Raw genomic sequence first — 17569 nt, forward strand, 5'->3', positions numbered from 1 at the left:
CAGCCAATAGTTTACTAGCCATCAAATTGGCAACCAACTGAATTTGGTTAAAGAACCAGCTATGCCAAAGCTACGAAGCTAAGTTTTTGTTTGTTCCTTTGGGAGGTGGCAATTCCTTAACCTGATTCATATTCAAAACCCTACTAGTGCTACTTTGATGACAACTGGCTCTTGGGAATGAACAAATTCAATTTTGTCCTTTGAAAGTTGAGAAATTTTGAGCAGTCGTGACAAATGTACTGTACACATGAGTGGAACAGAAATGCTCATCACTAATTTCAGAACGAGGTGGCCTTGTTGGTAAATGGTCAGTTTGGAGCTTTTCAATTACTTCCTTTGGTGAGAGAAAATAGAACCCATTTAGTTACTTCAAAGGAAAAAGATGTTATTAAAGAAAGTTATCAAATGTAAAAAAGCAACTCTTGCTTAAAAACGGAAGGTCATCATGGTCACTGCGTCTTGATGTAATTGACAACTATATTTTTGAGTCTTGGGGAAAAAAAACCACTGCAAATTTAAAACATTAAAGTGATTTGAACTTATGTACTCATTTGTGATATTACCTTAGGGAAACAGGATGAGACTTTTGGCCTTACTTTCTCATAACATACTGAACTGTCATCTCGCATTTATCTTCTCTTTTTTTCTGAGTGTTCTGTTCCTTCAGTAAATTCCTACGGAATATACTAACCTTCTTTTCTGGAATACACTTACCTGCATATAATTTCCAAATTCACTTTCAATCATTTCTTTAACCTTATTTAAGAAGCAAACATTTTCTTTTAGCACATTTTTCTTTTTTTGGTTAGAGAATGGCTTCTTAGGTAAGAGGGTCATTAGGCAGGTACCTGGGTTATTTGCTTACCTATGTCTGGTATCTCTGTTTCTAGGGTGCACAGGGTATCCATGAGTAGCAAGTAAAAACAAATAGAGAGTCATCAGTACCATTCAACAAGAGAAATCTCAGCAGACACATCAATTCTGGTCTCAGCTTGTGGCAATTAGAGAGTTGCCGCTGGGATCATTTAGTCATTGTGAAGCTACAGTTGATTCACTCCTTGCATGCTTCTTATAAGATGGTGTCAAGGTGGTTACATGTCTTGCTTGGTGGGGAGGTGAAGTTCTAAGACAATTAAAACAAAGCTTCTCTCTGGCCATCTGCCTCAGGACCACTGGACTCTAGCACACGTGCAGATTATCTGGAATCGCTCCCTTGTCCTACTAAACCAGAATCCTGACACATGGAAGGAGGGATTGGTGATTGTATTTTAAAAAGTATTCATCTGGTGATTTTGATGCAGAGTTAAGATGTAAGAACCACTGGGTTTGGACGTTAAAAAGTAGCCACTGTAAGAGAAAATTTTAGTTTGATAGCTCTGAATCCTCAATGGAAATGTAAAGCCACTGGATCTTGCTGTAAATTACTGTACAGGCATCCCAACCTCCACTCAGAGATAAGGTGCAAACATTTGTTTGTACAACCAGTGACAATATTTTAAAAAGGTCTCTTGAAAGTATGGGAGTTTTCTCTTTATGCTGCAATATTAATTTGCCTGGTATGCTAATTGTTATCATAGTGGTATGACAATTATGAAGACAACCAATCACTCACTTTCTTATGGTTATGAGACATGTTCCACAGAAAGCTTTTCATGCCTGATAAAGTAAACCTGAGAAAAAGTCCATGGCAAGGGACATTATGTTTCCTAGGTGCGAACCTACAGTGATCATTATTTTAAATGGTTTTATCATCCAATTGCCTTCTAAATATTTATGTTCGTATTTCTATTTTTTTCTGCTTACAATTTTGTTTAGAGGAAGATCTTTCTGCAGTGGTTAGTAGTTAATACAAAGATTCATAGTTGGTCGAAGTACCAAGAATATGTGACTATGAGTGATCAGCAATGGATGAATAATTTTTATTAATCTCCCCACAACCAGGGACCAGCGAACATTATAGAAGAGTGGTCAAGGAAAGTCACAGCTTATGGATAAGGAGGGGAGCTATGGAATGCAGACTCCTGACGTGATTTGGCTGCTGTATGCATCAACTAATAGCACCTGCAGTTATCTGCACAATACCTGAACAAAATCAAGCCAGTCACACTTCCAGTATGAATTGGAGAGGGGTCCCAGAGAGGCCCAACCTTTGGCCCAAGAGCTATTTCCAGTTCATGGTTGCTGATAGAGCGAAAGTCACTCTACTTTGGGGACATGGGTGCTAGTGGGTTGCCCATATACCAGTGGATGGCTCTATACATATGCACATATATGAGCAACACTATTTGGAGTAGGAATTATTAATAACAACAACAAAAGTGGAGTATTAAGTTGGGAGAGAGACAGGGTTGGGGGCACTAGAGAAATTTGGAGGAAAGTAATAGATGGATATGTCCAAAAACTTGTATAAATGTATGGAAACTTCAAAGAATTTTTTAAAAGAAGGCTTTACTTTAGACCACGATAGAATGTCCTTAGCATTGAAACTGTTATATCAAAACAGCTTCAATAAAACATCATGTACATCAACTATTAAAGCCTTATGTCTTCCAGCCATCTGTGTTCCAAAGGGCAACTGGGGTGGGCAAAACAGAATTGTCAGCCATAAAGAAACAGAACTTTTAGTAAGCACTTCATCTAATAGCTTCTTGACACAGGGTATTGCTTTGAATGTTTCACTGGGTGATGTGGTATGATGTTTCTCATGTGAGGAGCTCACTCTGTGTGTAGGCCTGACTTCAGGTCAAGTTTGCCTGGAAATAAAAGGCTATAATCATCTGTGAAATACAGTCATTTTAATTTTAAAATCCTTTTAAATCTGGCCCCTAGGTCACTTTGAAGACATGAAGATAATAAACCTCTTTATAAGAAAACCAGGAAATGTTCTTTTTTCCCTATGTCCGGGAAGAAGAAAAGATACAAAGTTATTTCAGTTGAAATTATCTGTTAAAATGGATTCCACTCTCTTAAAAAGCATCTTTGAGATACTAGCATGGCCACAGGTCATACTTCACTGCCTCTTCTGTTTCCTTGGCCCATCTCAAAAGGGTAGGTAGTCTGTGGGTTGCCACAAAGGTCAACCAGTAAGGAAGCAGAGCTCTGATTAGAAACCTGGCCTTGGGCTTTTGTGTTTTTTTCTTTGTTTCTCGGACATTGTTTTTGCAGTTTCTATAAGATGATTGTTGGAGCCAGGCTCTAATGACTGGAACAAAGACAATTTTTCTAACGGAGTCTAGTTGTGAAAATACTAGATGGACCTCATTAAAATATGATTTCACCCACAATGGTTTGTATTTGCATGATATAGCAAGCACCATTTGTATGTCTACAAAGTATTTCGAAATTCTTAGGTGATGGCAAGGAGCAGAGAGGGAGACAGTTTGTTTCTCTTGCTGTTGCTTCTGATCCCGCCAATAATGTCATTGTGAATTTGGAAGATGTCCCATATTATGCAAAGCAGCTTCTCTCATTAACATCTCAGAGGGAGGAAGTGAAAATGATGGAATTTATTTCTAGTGTGTGACCTTGTTCTGTCTTAGAATTACTTTTAGTTAAGGATTGAGGATTGAACCACCACCAAAGTGAACCTGCTGTCTCGCTATCAATGAACTACATACTGAGCTGCCAGTGTGTGAACTCTTCACAAGTGCCAAGAGCCTTCAGTGGCCATTACTACCTGCTAACTGACAGCCTTGAATTTCTGTCTTGAGTTAAGAAAAGAGTAGTCACAACTCTTTGGAGAGTAAGGCACACTTCTAATGAGAGGATATGTGAGTTAGTCCTTGATTATTTTTTTTTCAGTACAAAAATGATACTGAGGGTTATCTAACTCTTCCTTTTGGATTTGAAAGAAAAGTACTGAGATGGGATTTATACGCCACAACATTTACCTTTGTAAAACATGAATTTCAGCATTTTCAAACACATTCATTTATACAACCCTTATGGTAAAACAATTCAAGAGGAAAATCTGTACCTATTTGCTAATTATCATTTTCCCATTCATTACTCCTCCCAGGTGATCACAAGTCTTGATTTTGTCTGTATGGATTTGTTTATGCCATACTTTCAAAATAAATGTCATCATACCGTACTTATACATTTATGGCTGCCTTCTTTCACTTTACATACTGACCCATTACTTTTTTATAGCTGTGTGTGTGTGTGTGTGTGTGTGTGTGTGTGTGTGTGTGTGTGTAGAAAGATGGGAAATAGGGACCATGCTAGCCTTACAGCAGTTGTTCAGACTTAGTGTCAGGGGAGTGTGAGTGTCTTGCTTGGTGATGGCTGCAACCCTCCATGCATATTTTACTCTTCTCAACGTCTTTCCTTATAGCTGACCAGAAGCAATAGACTTCCTTTCTATTTCTCTCTGTTTTTCTTTTCTTTATGGGTTTGAATCCACAATTGTCTGTGATTTAGTTCTTAGAGCTTCTAGTTCCAACAAATGTCATCCCAGACTAACTTCTCCATTGTTATGGTTCTGCTCGTGACTATTATTAGAATTTGTCTTGTGTTTTAAAGCCACTGCCAGCATATGAGATCAAACTCAGGTAGGGGATACCCATCTATTTTATCTACAGGCAGTGTTTCTAGTGTTTGTAGTTCTAGTTCTGTGAACAAAATGGTGGTTTGTGGCAATATCTCAGCTATTCACAGAATTCTTCAAAGCAAAGATTCTGTTTGATCCTTTAGAAGAGTTTCTGTAAGTTTCAACACCCCTCGGCAGGTTTAACTGCTCCTAAGTGGGTGCTATTCCAAGTCTCCTCCATTTCCAACCAATGACAGGAGTCAAGTCCTATAAGCAATGCAAGAAATATTAACTAGTCACTGGAAAAGAAATAGTAAAGTCTCTAGAGAAATTTTCATGTCACGTTGACATTTGTCGAGTCCAAATTTCTCAAGGTACCAAGATATATTTTCTAGCCTCTTATTTTCTTTTCTCTTTCAATTTTAATAGAACAACAAAATAAATATCTTGAGAATAACTGAATTTTGAAAAAATAGAAGTATGAGGTTTCTATAAAGAACAAATCACTTCCAGTCATGCCTAATGGTTTTTCTAATAGCGTTGTAAAATTAGAAGATGAGATGTGAGATAGGGTATATTGCATATTTGAATTCCTACAAAGTACTTGGTAGGGTGTTTTCTATTTTTACTTATATAATTATACTTATTAGCTTTAGAAAAGCAAAAAGGGACCCTGAGGCTAACCAAGATCAAAGGAGAAAAGTAGCAGTCATAATTGATGAGATATACTTGAACCTGAGCACATTGCATGAGAAGAGGAGAAAGCTCAGAAATCTCAGACAGCTAATTTTATACTTGTAAGAATCTTTTCAATAGAAGAAGGAAGTCACCTCTGCGGTTCTTCAGATTCTAAAATTTGCTACTAATAAAGAGGTATTTCATGATTTACGTTGATCACAACGAAAAGTTCTGTTTTCTTTTTTCTTTCTTTTTTCTTCTCCCCCACTCTCTTTCACAAATATGTCTAAAGATGAAGAGGTACTTAATTTTCTGGCTGTTGAAAATGATCAGGCAAACTACAAATGACAAAATATCAAATATATACTGGATATGATATATTTATGGATTCTTCTAATAAACACTGAATTCTGAAATCTGTGTTATCAATTTTATACTAATAAAATATGCATAAATGTATTTGTGCATGCACACACACATTTGAAAACAACAAGCAAATCCATGTGGAAATTAAGACTTAAACTTTATATCTTAAACTTCATATCTTCAAAGGTCTTCAGAAAATGTTATTCTGAAACACTTGAGTTACATGACTTAGTAAGCTTCACTTTTTATTATATTACTTGAGACTCTCACTAGAAGGAAGCATTAAGAATAAAATTTGTAGAGCAATACTACAAGAAACCAGGAAAGGGCAATAATATAGACTTAAATAATAAGAAGCAATGTTTTACTTGGCAGATTTTTAACAATAAAAATAACATTGAATATTTCTTTTCGGTCCTGTTCAGCTCATGAGGAATGGCCATGGCAGACATGAGAGATGACTGGCAACCAATGAAATGAAGTGATCACTGAAGTCAGGGAAAAGAAAGCTCAGGGGAGGATGGTATGGATTGACTGGAGTAAGGTCAGAAGACTATATAGTCTTCCAATCTTTGAAATGCCAAGTGGAATTTGCAATTATTAAATGTGGTCAAATATGGAATAAAAGGCTGGGAAAGTAGGAAATATTGGAGGGTTCCATTTGGGATAAATTTCATGTCCTCCCCAAAAGTCATCAAACACTGAGTCAAGAATGATCCATACATGGATCTTTGTATGAGACATGTAAGCAGATATTTAAAATGTAAAGTTGGATTCAATTTTACATTTAAGATAGTAGAGGAGAGGGTAAATTATATAATGTATAATATGAAAGAGACAAGATATAAAAGTTCTCTGTCCTTTATGCAATACCCTGATCATGATATTATTCCTCCATTCACAATTTTGAATATAACAAACATTATGACTATACCAGTCTGTATTTCCAAGAAAAAATAGTTTAATGAGATAAAATAACTAATGTGCTTAAAGTAGGAGAAATTGAATTAACTGACTTGAGCACCACTACCAAAACTGGCACAAAATTAAGTTCCTATTTAAACATAGTAGAATTTAATAAACATTCTGGTTCTAAAGTTAGATAGGCCTTGTTAAAAGTCAGCTTATTTCTTTGCAGAAAAATGTACATCTAGAACAATAATAACAAATATATAAAGCCAGTAACAATATGCAAATGATTTCATTTGTACACGTAGACTATTAGTCGGTATTGATTTTTTAAAGTGGTATTTTGTGAGACTCCTAACAGTGTGAGTGTATGTTTCTCTAACTCTTTTGCCTGTTCTAAGGACTCTTTTCTCTTCTATTGGGTTGCCTTGTCCAACCTCAATATAAGGGCATTTACCTTGTCTTATTGTATCTTGTTTTGTTCTGTTTGGCTGTCATCTCTTTGAAGCCTGTTCTTTTCTGAAGAGGAAATGGAGGGGCAGTGGATCTGTAGGAGAAGGTAGATTAGGGGGTAGGATGAGTGGGGGGATGTGAAAATGTGGTTGGGATGTACTGTATGAAAGAAGAAGCTAGTTTAAATAAAAGATGATTGTTATAAGAACTACATTAGTTTCTGTACAAACACGACAGTTAATGTGCGCTGACATGAACTGGTTTGATTTTGGCTATAGTCAAATAGGGACTTATTTGCCATTGTATATTTAGTTATCCTTTTTCTATGATGGCCAGAGTAGTGTTAGACTTGAGAAGGACACAGAAATCTGTCTCTTCATTTGAAAGGCGCTCTTAACCATGACTCTAAGATATGGCTTCATTATAGAAACGGTTGCTGGCAGGCTGCTGGGAGTATGGAGGCTAAAGGAGGAAAATGATGGCATGCTGAAACATAGGAGCGATTTTTGGGTGGTATATTCTATCTATGGAGAGAGCACTTAGCTTGAAATAGATTCCCAAAGAAACCTGAGTCAGACAAAAACTGTTAAGAAAATTTGAAGGATCATACGTCAGAAAAGCCAAATAGAGTGATAGGCTAAGTAAGAAAAGCAGGTGGTGTCACTTCACATATGTTCATGCCTCTGCACTTGAAGACAGATGTGGGACAACGTGTTGTGGAGTGAATACAGGAATGAAGAATGATGCAGGCTTTGGACAGTATTTCAAAGGGGGCAGAAATGAAGTTTTTTTTTAAATTACCAATAGAAATTACTTTGTAACTAGATGTCAAGCTATTTTATTTTGTACTTTAAAGAACTTGGTGTTGAATGCTACAGGGTACTTTGTACTAAAATGCAAATTTGTGAATTGTTGAGAATCCTTAACTGTGAATTTCATCTTCAAAAGGGAACTCTTCCAACCTAGGTAAAATTATACTTAAATTATAAAGGAACAGAAAAAATTCAGTTTGGGATTCCTATTAATATAATTTTTGTTTTGCTTTTATAGGTTTTGATAGTTTTCCTTTGACGAAAAAGATATGTAGTTTTTCTGTATGGTAGGCATTTTATAGGATTAACTAGACCAGCTCAGTAAGATTAGAATTTTTACTATCTGACAGCCTATATGTTGAATAAATTGTTCAGTGTTTCTATCCATGTTTGGCATCATGTTAATAAAGCGCCCCTAGGATTATGAAAATCATGTAGGATGTTGCATGAGCAGTTTTCAAATCCAGGTAAGCAGCTATCTTAGACTTCCTCTTGACTTTCTACTGATGCTCAAAGGGATAAACTCGTGGAAATGACAAATTTCCACAAGGTCTGACATTGTGAGGCCCATGAATCTTGATTAGGGTGAGGTGCTATGAATTAGTACCCTATAGACTTTCTAGATGCGCTCTGTCTCTACAAAGTCTTAACTTCACAGTCTATTTTTTATTAGCCAAGGGATTTAGTAGCTTTCTTCCATATGACAGCATTTGCAATTATAATTAAGAAATGTATTAAAACCAGAGTGAATTAATGTGGAAAATGGATGGTGGCTTGGGACTACATTTCCCAAACTAGGTGTGAAAGAATAACTCAGTTTGAGGAAAAAGGGAGGTGGGTTCCAAAGCAGGAATGGAAATGTGAAAACCTTCGAGGAATGTCCAAGCAAATTCAAACTTTCATCACAGTGAACACAAGTGGGGGATGAAACGGTTGTGAAGCATCTCATTAGTCTTGGGTACCTACATTTGCTTTACAACTTGTTGTTTCCATTACTTACTATTTTTGACACCACAGAGGTGATGCTCAAAGCAAAAATTGTATGGAATAATTCAAAAGGTGTTATCAAAACCCTTTGGAATATAGAGAAATTTTAGCCTTAATTTCCAGAGCCATGAGTCATGGAAAAATCATAACAGATTAGAAGGAAAGCTCTGGGTGCTTCCTCAGGAGTGAAGCAGTTGTCTTAATCCCTAATGGGGTAGGAACAGGTGCTTTTTCTTTTGTGAGCTCCAAAGGACATATAGTTTGTCTTATAGCTACAGACAGGAAAGAAATAAGCTGATTAAGCCTTGGTTGATTTAGTTGTAATCTTTATGCAATTTTAGGATATAGCAGAGCATAAAGGTATAAATTCTTTACAAAAGGTATTAACATTCTTTGTACTCTCAAGAACATAGTACTTAGAACAGAGGAAGGAAACCTAATGGTGGACGCTTTAATCATCCTTGAGTTGGGCTTTCAAAGGTAGAAAGTGTCTCCTTCCTTCTTTGTGATGCCATGAGAAAACAGACTTCAATATTCTTCTATATTAAATGACTTCAAAAGGCTGAAAAGCCCTTTAAAGCTGGTGATACTGCCGCCAGCAACAATGGAACAGGTAACTTTTATTAGCTTGACAGTGGCCAGCACTAAGCAACTTATGCCAGTGCTTGGAGGTACTAAAATCAATGTAACAGGGGAGGCCATGCAGACAGAGAGGCCTTGCATTTAGGGATGGAAATATTTCCAGGCTCTTCAAAGAACTGAGGAAATGTTCTTTCAAATAGCTGAAGTGGGCCTGTGACCATTACTCCTCTTCCTCTATGTTTTGAAAATTATGTTTTAAATTATAGTTTCATTATTTAAAACAGTCTTTGAATTTAAATATATTTTGGGTTTTTTAATTGGAATAGAACTACATCACTTTTCCTCTTTTCTTTTCCCTCTCCAACCCACCTTGCTTCCTGTCCTGGAACTCCTCTTACATTCCCTCCCACTCTCAAGCCGATAATCTCTTTCTTTTTTAATTACTAATATTCCATATATATACACATAAATGTATGCATGTATATGCACACATATATACAAATACAACTTTCTGAGTCAACTTTTGTTATTTGTGTATATGTGGTCTCAGAGCTAACCACTTCTCATTGGACAACAAATAGAGAAGAGAAATTACTTCAGAATAGCTAAATGCTTTTTGTTGACTATAACTTGTCTCTTCACATGATCTTATTCTTCTTTTTAAAAAATATATCTGTTAAGCAAATACAGAGATTAGAAGAAACTTACCTTAATTCTAAAATGCTAACGGAGTTTCCTGAAGGAAATATCCGCCTTACAAAATTGAAGTCACCAACGTACACACTACCATCAGGGCCAGAAGCTAAGGCGACAGGAGCAAAGAGTTTGTTGTTGTGGGCTGGACCATTGCAGTTAGTGCAGGCTACACTCCTTTGGTGTCCATTGCCCATTATGGTAGCTATGACTGGGGGCTGCTGGGAAATGAACATATTTTCCCCATTTCCTTTATGAATGATTCCTAGACACATTAAAGAAAGGAACAAAAAATTAGAAAAGCATTTGCCAAACAAGTATCTTGCCAAAAGTTAAGTTCTTTTTCAGAGTTCAAAACAGTAGGGAGCTTTGGCCTTACGGAAGATTCTGAGAGTGAATCCCATTACTACCAATTTTGTTTAAATGCATAACTATAACAAAGAGTATTGTAATGCTTTGCCTCACTTTGTCTTTCTGTGAAGTGGGGAAATGCAAAGTCTCTTTAATACTGATTCCAAAGTTTATAATAAAGTATTTGATAACTAATTTTTAATGTTTTCCCATTTACGCAGATGTGTGGATTCTGTATGACTAATTTTTCATTTCTGGTTGGCTCTCTTGATGCCTCACCCTCATCGGCCTGGCTCCAAATTATACTTAGTATGCAATTTGTTCAGAAAAACACACTCTCCATTTTAATATTAACCTTAGTAAAAACACAATGAGGGATGGTAATGTGCTTTTATGAGAAGGAAAGAAATCCTACCTCTATACTGCACTTCAAGCTATATGAAAGAGACTTGAATTTTCTATGCCTTTGGATCATATTTCACTACATCATTGCCCAAACTAGAGGCACTGACATATGAAAATGTTTTTCAATCATTCGGTTTAGGTAATTACCCATGACTTTGAATCCCATCAATTTAGCCAGAACTTTCTTCTGTTTGGAGTCTTTACCCAACATGTACCTTCTTACTAGACCTCTTGCCTTGGAAACTCTACTGCTACCGCAAACTGAAAAAGGGTTGGAACCTTGCTCATTATGTTTTCTGTATCTCCAACTAAATTCCTCTCTTTCTTTTTAAGAAAATCATCCCATGTGTATTGTCTCTGGTACACAGTTACCTAATTTGGATATGTGGTCATCATGATAACTCTTCATTTCATTCTCTCAGCCTAACTAATTAGAAATTCCCCCTGTTCCTGCTATTACTGCCTTGGTTCAGTTTTCCTGATATCCAGGCATATCCATTTGCAAACCATTGAGAGATTATTAAAACCTTACAATATGTACATATCCACCATGGAATAAAGAGTGCATTCATTATTGATAAGACATACAAATCATGTATTGGTTGGCCTTCCTATATTTTGTGAGATTTTTTTTCTCTTTCATTACACTTTCATTTGTGTTTCCATACCTGGTCATAACCAAAAATATATAGTTTCTTTCACACTCTTCCTTTCTGCTATGATTTTGTATATCTGCATTATTGTCCCATATCCTGAATTCTGTCTTCATTTTTTTCTGATGGAACTAAGTTCAGAACTCAGTTCATGTCTTCCCTAATACTCCACCCAGGCAAAATTGGTCACTCTCCTCTGTGTGTGCCCATACTTTGCTTTCCATAGCTCTATTGTAACACACACTACACTGTATGACACATTTTTCTCACTTCCCTACCTTCCCCATTATAATCTGAATGAACTCCTTGAAGGCACACTTTCTGTCTTACTCCTTTCTATATTTTTAGTTCCAATCCCCATGGCCAAGTTTTTATAAGTACTCAGTAAATGCTGAAAATAGGCTTTGAGCCTCTTGTAGTTTCCTTTTTCAAAACTCAATGATTTTGCAAACCTGCTGTGCTTGGGCAGAAAATCCAAGGAACGTATACTGCTGTGCTAAATATCACAAGTCAGTCCAGAATGAGACAGGGCAGTGAAACATCCACATTGTGAGAAGGCATGCAATGTGTCAGACTGAAGTAACTGAGAGCAAAGGAATGGATACAGTTATACTGTATGCCCTTATTTTGTTCTCTCTTGTTCCTTGCTATCTATAGCCCCACACGATTTGCTACTCTCCCTAAATGTTTCCTGAAATGTCTTCTTCAGTTCTCTTCCAACTTTCAGCTCTACATAGGAAACTATTGATCATTCTGAGATAGGAACATTGCTGGTAAAAATAAATAAGAACATAAAATATGCATGTCAAGGCACCAATATATTCCTATAAAGGGACTTCCAGGAACTAGAAATTCCATCCATCATAAGGTCTTTGGATTTCAAATTTAAATATGTTTGTATTCCCTCCCAGGGTGACTCCAGCTAGCTTTTCAACACATGATTTACAAGAGTAGCTATAAGTTTACATTCCAACAAACTGATCTTTTATTGCAAGACTGTGGCATAACATTATGGTCACTATCTACTTTTTAAACTGCTAATAACTTTATTCGGCAGTAAGGACATTTCTGATGACTTAGAATAATTAATTCAATATGATTAATAGGACGGAATTTCATTTCCCTCCAAAACCGTTTAAGTGTAGTATGATCAATACTGAGATTTTAATGAAATAGGAAGAAGTAAAGGAAACTGTAATGGCAGTTGCACAACATCATTAAAACGAAACCGCCTGATGACTGTTAGCGGAATATCTGACCAATGAGAGAGTATGATACTTTCCTTAGTAATTGAGGAAACCACTGTTTAGCATGTCAGCACTTCAGCAATTCACAATAGGGTATACTATTCAAAAATCTTTCCAATTATTGGCTTGGAAATACGTGATTTGCTATTAACATCTATTTTCACAGGTAGATCTCCATTTTTTATATCAATATAATGGTATAGTTAACAACTGCCCTCAAAATGACATGTTATTACCAGGCTCGTGGCAATTTAAAAACTAAAGATGGCTATTCTAACCCATTCTTCTAAGCCTGCAATTCCACAACTCCCCTTTTCGATTAGAAAGCCCAGTACTCCATCAAAAAAGAATGATTAAAGGAAAGAAAACATAAGGCAATGTACTTTCTGATTACATCTCTACAATTGATGTCTTGCTTTCATGCAAGGTACTAAAGTGCCCATGTACTGAAATTACCATTTCTGTTTAAAGCTGAAGCAATCAAAACAAAAATGGGCAAACCCCTTTTGTATTGCCCTGGAAAAATAGATCATTTTGAAGGGTGTTTTCATTGCTTCAAGAATCTGTTTAACCTTCCGTTACATAAAACCAGGCCATACCGTCTAGCGGCAATGATTTAACACTGATTCTTCTGCAAAAGGTTGCTGTGAAAATATTTTGTTTATGTTTCTGGAAATTTTGATCAATTACTGCTGCTTCTTTTCTAGTTTATTCTGCAATGCATGCTTGTTTTGAAATGGGAAAACACACATTATTTATATGAAGGCCAACTTCTTTGGGATTGGGTATCTTAGTTGACAATGAAATATCACCGAATGTGATACCTTGTCTCCCCCAAGTTTTCCCTTTCTCTGCTACAGAAAGAGCCAAGTTTTCACTGTAATAAAGTAAGCACATTTTTAAAACATTCTATTCCTACCTTTCTGCTACCTTGCCCAAAAGTTCTTCTGAAGTTTATAAACAAGTTCAAAAATAAAATTCCCATTGGAAGCCAGTGGGTGGTGCTTTATGTTGATTTCAAAGGAGAAACCATTTTTCAGAGTTATGACCATCAAGGGATACAATAAATATTTCTCTAATACTTGACTGAGAGTGTATAAACAGAAAATGTGATCAATGGCACTTTACTTCTTCTCCCAGTAAAACCAATTGTTGACAAACTACTGGCTTATCTGGGAGGCTAAGAAATTTGCTATTTTTGATAGATAATAATGTAAAATTATTATTGTGGATTATTCTACTATTTTCTGACAGTTAACTCCTAGGAAACACTAGAGGGTGGTAGAAAAATATGGTTAATCTCTGTAAGGAATAGTTCATTTTAAAGAATTAAAAGGAATGGATATGTACTCTGTACAGTCATTAAGGGGTTTGGAGGTAGCAATGTTGAAAGCTGTGCATTTCTAGTGTTTTTGTCATGATAAAAGCAGAAACTGTGTATGTGTATCAGGTTGAATGTTCATAACCGCGTAAGCAGTGGCTAATTGTCAGGGAAATATAATTGTGGTACCTGAAATGACAAATGCTCTAAGTACAGTGCCTATTGGAAACTACCCACTGCATAATGATTGGGGAGGCAGAGAAAAACAGAACAGAATGGCAGCAGACATCCAATCTAATTATAGGTGTCTTTTTAACCAGCAAGAGGAAATTGGAGGAAGATAGATTCTTGTTTCTAATCTACTATCTGTCTCAGATCAAAAAGGCTGGGTACCTAAAGAGTTAGGCTTTTTTGTGAGAGAAGCAGAGTGGCGGAATTTGGAGACATTGTTCCTGTCCTAGTCAGTCAGAAAAGATCATCTAACCGGAGGGGGAAAGAGCTTTCTAAATCGGCCTTCCAAGTTCTGAACCTCACTCCCTTGCATTTATCCTTTTTGCTTCTAAAACTGCCTTTGTGGGTGGGATTTTGACTTCAGAAACACCCTAAGACAGGCATTTGTATGCAAGGTCAAGCTGAAAGGCATCAACAGAGCTGGCTTCAGTTCTATTTCCTGCCAAGTGGTACCAGTTCTTGGTGAGAAACACAGCGCTTCCGCAAAGGCATTGGTCACTGTACAAAAGTCCTTTGGAGGAGAGGGAAGAAATTATCCAAAATACTAAGATCTCCTTCTCATTAAAAATATCAGAAAGGTAGACACAGAAGGATTTAGTGAGACTGCTGGTAATGCAAGAGATATTTTGGTTGTAATAAAATATTCTGTATGTGGGTTTTTGGTGATCACAGCACAAGTACAAATTTACTAAGATTCATTTAAGTGTGCACTTAAAACGGCTAAGTTTTATGATGTATAAATTATACTTCAATAAAGCAGTTCAAAATTCTCAGAAGGAACTTCATACCTAATTACCTAAGAAGTAATTATGGGTGAATTAGGAATGTAAGCAATGTGTGGTTCCCAAAGCCAGCTTTCTGAATGGCTCCCCTCTGTTTCAACATCTATGTGAAGCAAATGGTAAGAAGGTACAAGACTTGGAGCACGCAGCTGGGGGCTGGTTCCATTGAGGTCATTTCCCACTTTGTGTTTAATGTCAATGACAGGCGTTTGAAAGAGACAATCCGTATACACCAATAAAAGTGAGTGGAAAAGAAAGGGCTGCTTAAAATGTCAAACTCTTTCAAATCAAAACAAAAAATACCCTAATAATTTAATAAGTGGCATCTGCCCTTTCGTTTTTGTACTCTGAAAACTGTGGCTCTCCTTTTGACAACTGAAAGAAAAGTTGACATTTTATGTCTGGGCTTGAAGCTTTGTTGTAATTTTTTTTTGAAATGGAACTTAGCATCTTTCTTCAAGAGGAAGGGGGAGGTGTACCGGTGACATACAGTAATGGAATTGTTTACCTGGGTCTCACACAGGCACTAGGATAGGATTTGCCATTCTATTGATGGAGCAAATCTGGTTACCTTTGCTCCTCAAAAATTCTATGTTGCTATTTTTCACTACATGTACAAATGAAGTAAGATCATGGGCAGAATCATGAAATGCAGCTCTTGGCCTCACGAAATAACTCATATTTATCCCATAAATGTAGGGAGACTAGAAGAATGGTGGAACTAAAGAGATACTAATTTTTGCCTTCTGGAAATACAACCTGAAGTATATATATATAAATACTAGTACAGATTCCTTTAGAAACTGCCTCTTTAGACAGAGAGCAATATGATTTTGTTTTATTTTTCTGTGGTGAAAAGTTACAAGTAGAAGGTGTTTGTAGGAAATCTGGACAAAAACCCTAAGGACCAGTTTCCAAGTGGAGTGGAAGAGCAGACAGAGGTGTTTGAATGAAGGTCTCATGACCAGAATAGAAAAATCAGTGTGAACTTGCTGGATACATGCGATCTTCCCTCACGTCTGATTTCCTTATTTACTCAAGGCTTCAATCTCAAACTAAGAGGATGTGATAACAGCTGAGAGTGTTCTGATCCTGAAGCACTAAAACAAACTCAACATTAATATATAGAACCCACAGGCAAATGTATGAATTTGGACATCTCTAAGTGGCATCATTGTAGGTGACCAAAGTTTCGACAACAAATGAGTACTAAACAGGGTTAGGAAATGAGTATTAACGCAAGGTTTAAATCATCTCACCACTTTGAGGATTAAAAATATGATGCTTATTCAAGGACCAGCCTCCTAGGTTAGACGCATCCATCTCAAAGCCCTGCAAAACGACTGTCCTTTGTTCCCAGAGAATAAATTCAGGGCACATCTCATATTCATATCCCACAGACACTGCAAAAGAAGAGTTAATACCATATTAGAAAACTATAAAATATTTGGCACATGTTCACATTGGTTGATAATTCTGGGATTGTTGTATCTGCTAATGATTTTTTATTTGGGGTGAAATTTAATAGCAACACCTTTCACCTGGCATACCATGGAACTGTGCTTAGCATGGCATTGGATTTCTGACAATTCCATGCACAGATCATAATTCCTTAGTACTTTTTCAAAGGTACAGGAAAAGGCTGGTTTTTTGCTTCTCGACTTTGCAAAAATGCATTCAGGAAGTGGACTTTGGAGTACTGAACCACTTACGCAACACTTGAATACATATGATACTAATAAAATTGATTTAGTCCATTCATATATTTTCTGTACTAACAGTCTTCAGTTTTCCGAGAGGCCCGAGTTTGCTTGGAGTGCTGCAACTGTAAATCCTACGTTGTGCGGATTATGCTTTCACTTCTGCATATAGAGTACCAATGGGACATCACCCAAGCATTTGGCTTCGTCTCCTAGGAAGCACAGATGTTGTGCATTAAGTGTGGAACCCTAGTACGCCTCTAAAATGGTAAGCACAGAATGTGGTATCTTAGATGTCTTTGCCCTCCTGAAATATGTACAGCACAAGCATGGCAAGTCGTAGCCATTTTCTCAGTTGGTGAGCCTGCTTACCTGTCAGAACCCCAGATTTTTGTCTTATTAATTGCAAAATGCTTTCTAGCACCTAAATGTTCTAAGCTTGAGAACACTGGCTCATTACTCTGCACATCCCAATGGTGCTTTTACCTTGCTGGCAGCTTAAAATAGACCCAGTTAGTCTGTCATCTAATACTGCTTTCTAGTACCAGCCTCTACTAGATCTTTGGATAACTTTGGAAAGCTCCGTTTCTCTTCTGCTGTTTGGTTATAAAAAATGGTAAAGCAAGCAAGCAAGCAAGCAAGTGTTTAAAACAATGGCAGAATAGCAGCTCCTAAATGAAAAATTAATGCAAACCATTTTTGGTTACTGCCATTATTATGTAGTCAGGAAAACAAATTGGTTTGCTTGTGTGTATTGTGTGTGTGTGCGCATTTGTATCCATATATAAACATATATACATATATGAGTCCATATGGAGATAAGTCAAACCATCATTAAGATTACGAGAATACTAATCTATAATTCTAT

General features: G+C 36.6%; 1 protein-coding gene across 8 annotated transcripts in view; it reads right to left on the minus strand.

Moving 5' to 3' along the window:
• Tenm1 (teneurin transmembrane protein 1) overlaps positions 1-17569 on the minus strand; it is an 889770-nt gene that overhangs the window by 113308 nt on the left and 758893 nt on the right. For 6 of the 8 annotated variants that reach the window (XM_063280507.1, XM_063280510.1, XM_063280511.1 and 3 more), the window contains 4 exons: positions 16261-16404; positions 10027-10276; positions 6942-7031; positions 866-886 (listed from right to left, as the gene is read on the minus strand). In XM_063280507.1, coding sequence (XP_063136577.1) covers positions 866-886; positions 6942-7031; positions 10027-10276; positions 16261-16404 — 505 coding nt within the window. The remainder of the gene's footprint in view (positions 1-865; positions 887-6941; positions 7032-10026; positions 10277-16260; positions 16405-17569) is intronic. The other 2 variants (XM_039100433.2, XM_039100429.2) reach the window with 1 other exon arrangement.

Source organism: Rattus norvegicus, chromosome X, assembly GCF_036323735.1.
Source record: "Rattus norvegicus strain BN/NHsdMcwi chromosome X, GRCr8, whole genome shotgun sequence".
In the NCBI taxonomy this organism is placed as follows: Eukaryota; Metazoa; Chordata; class Mammalia; order Rodentia; family Muridae; genus Rattus; species Rattus norvegicus.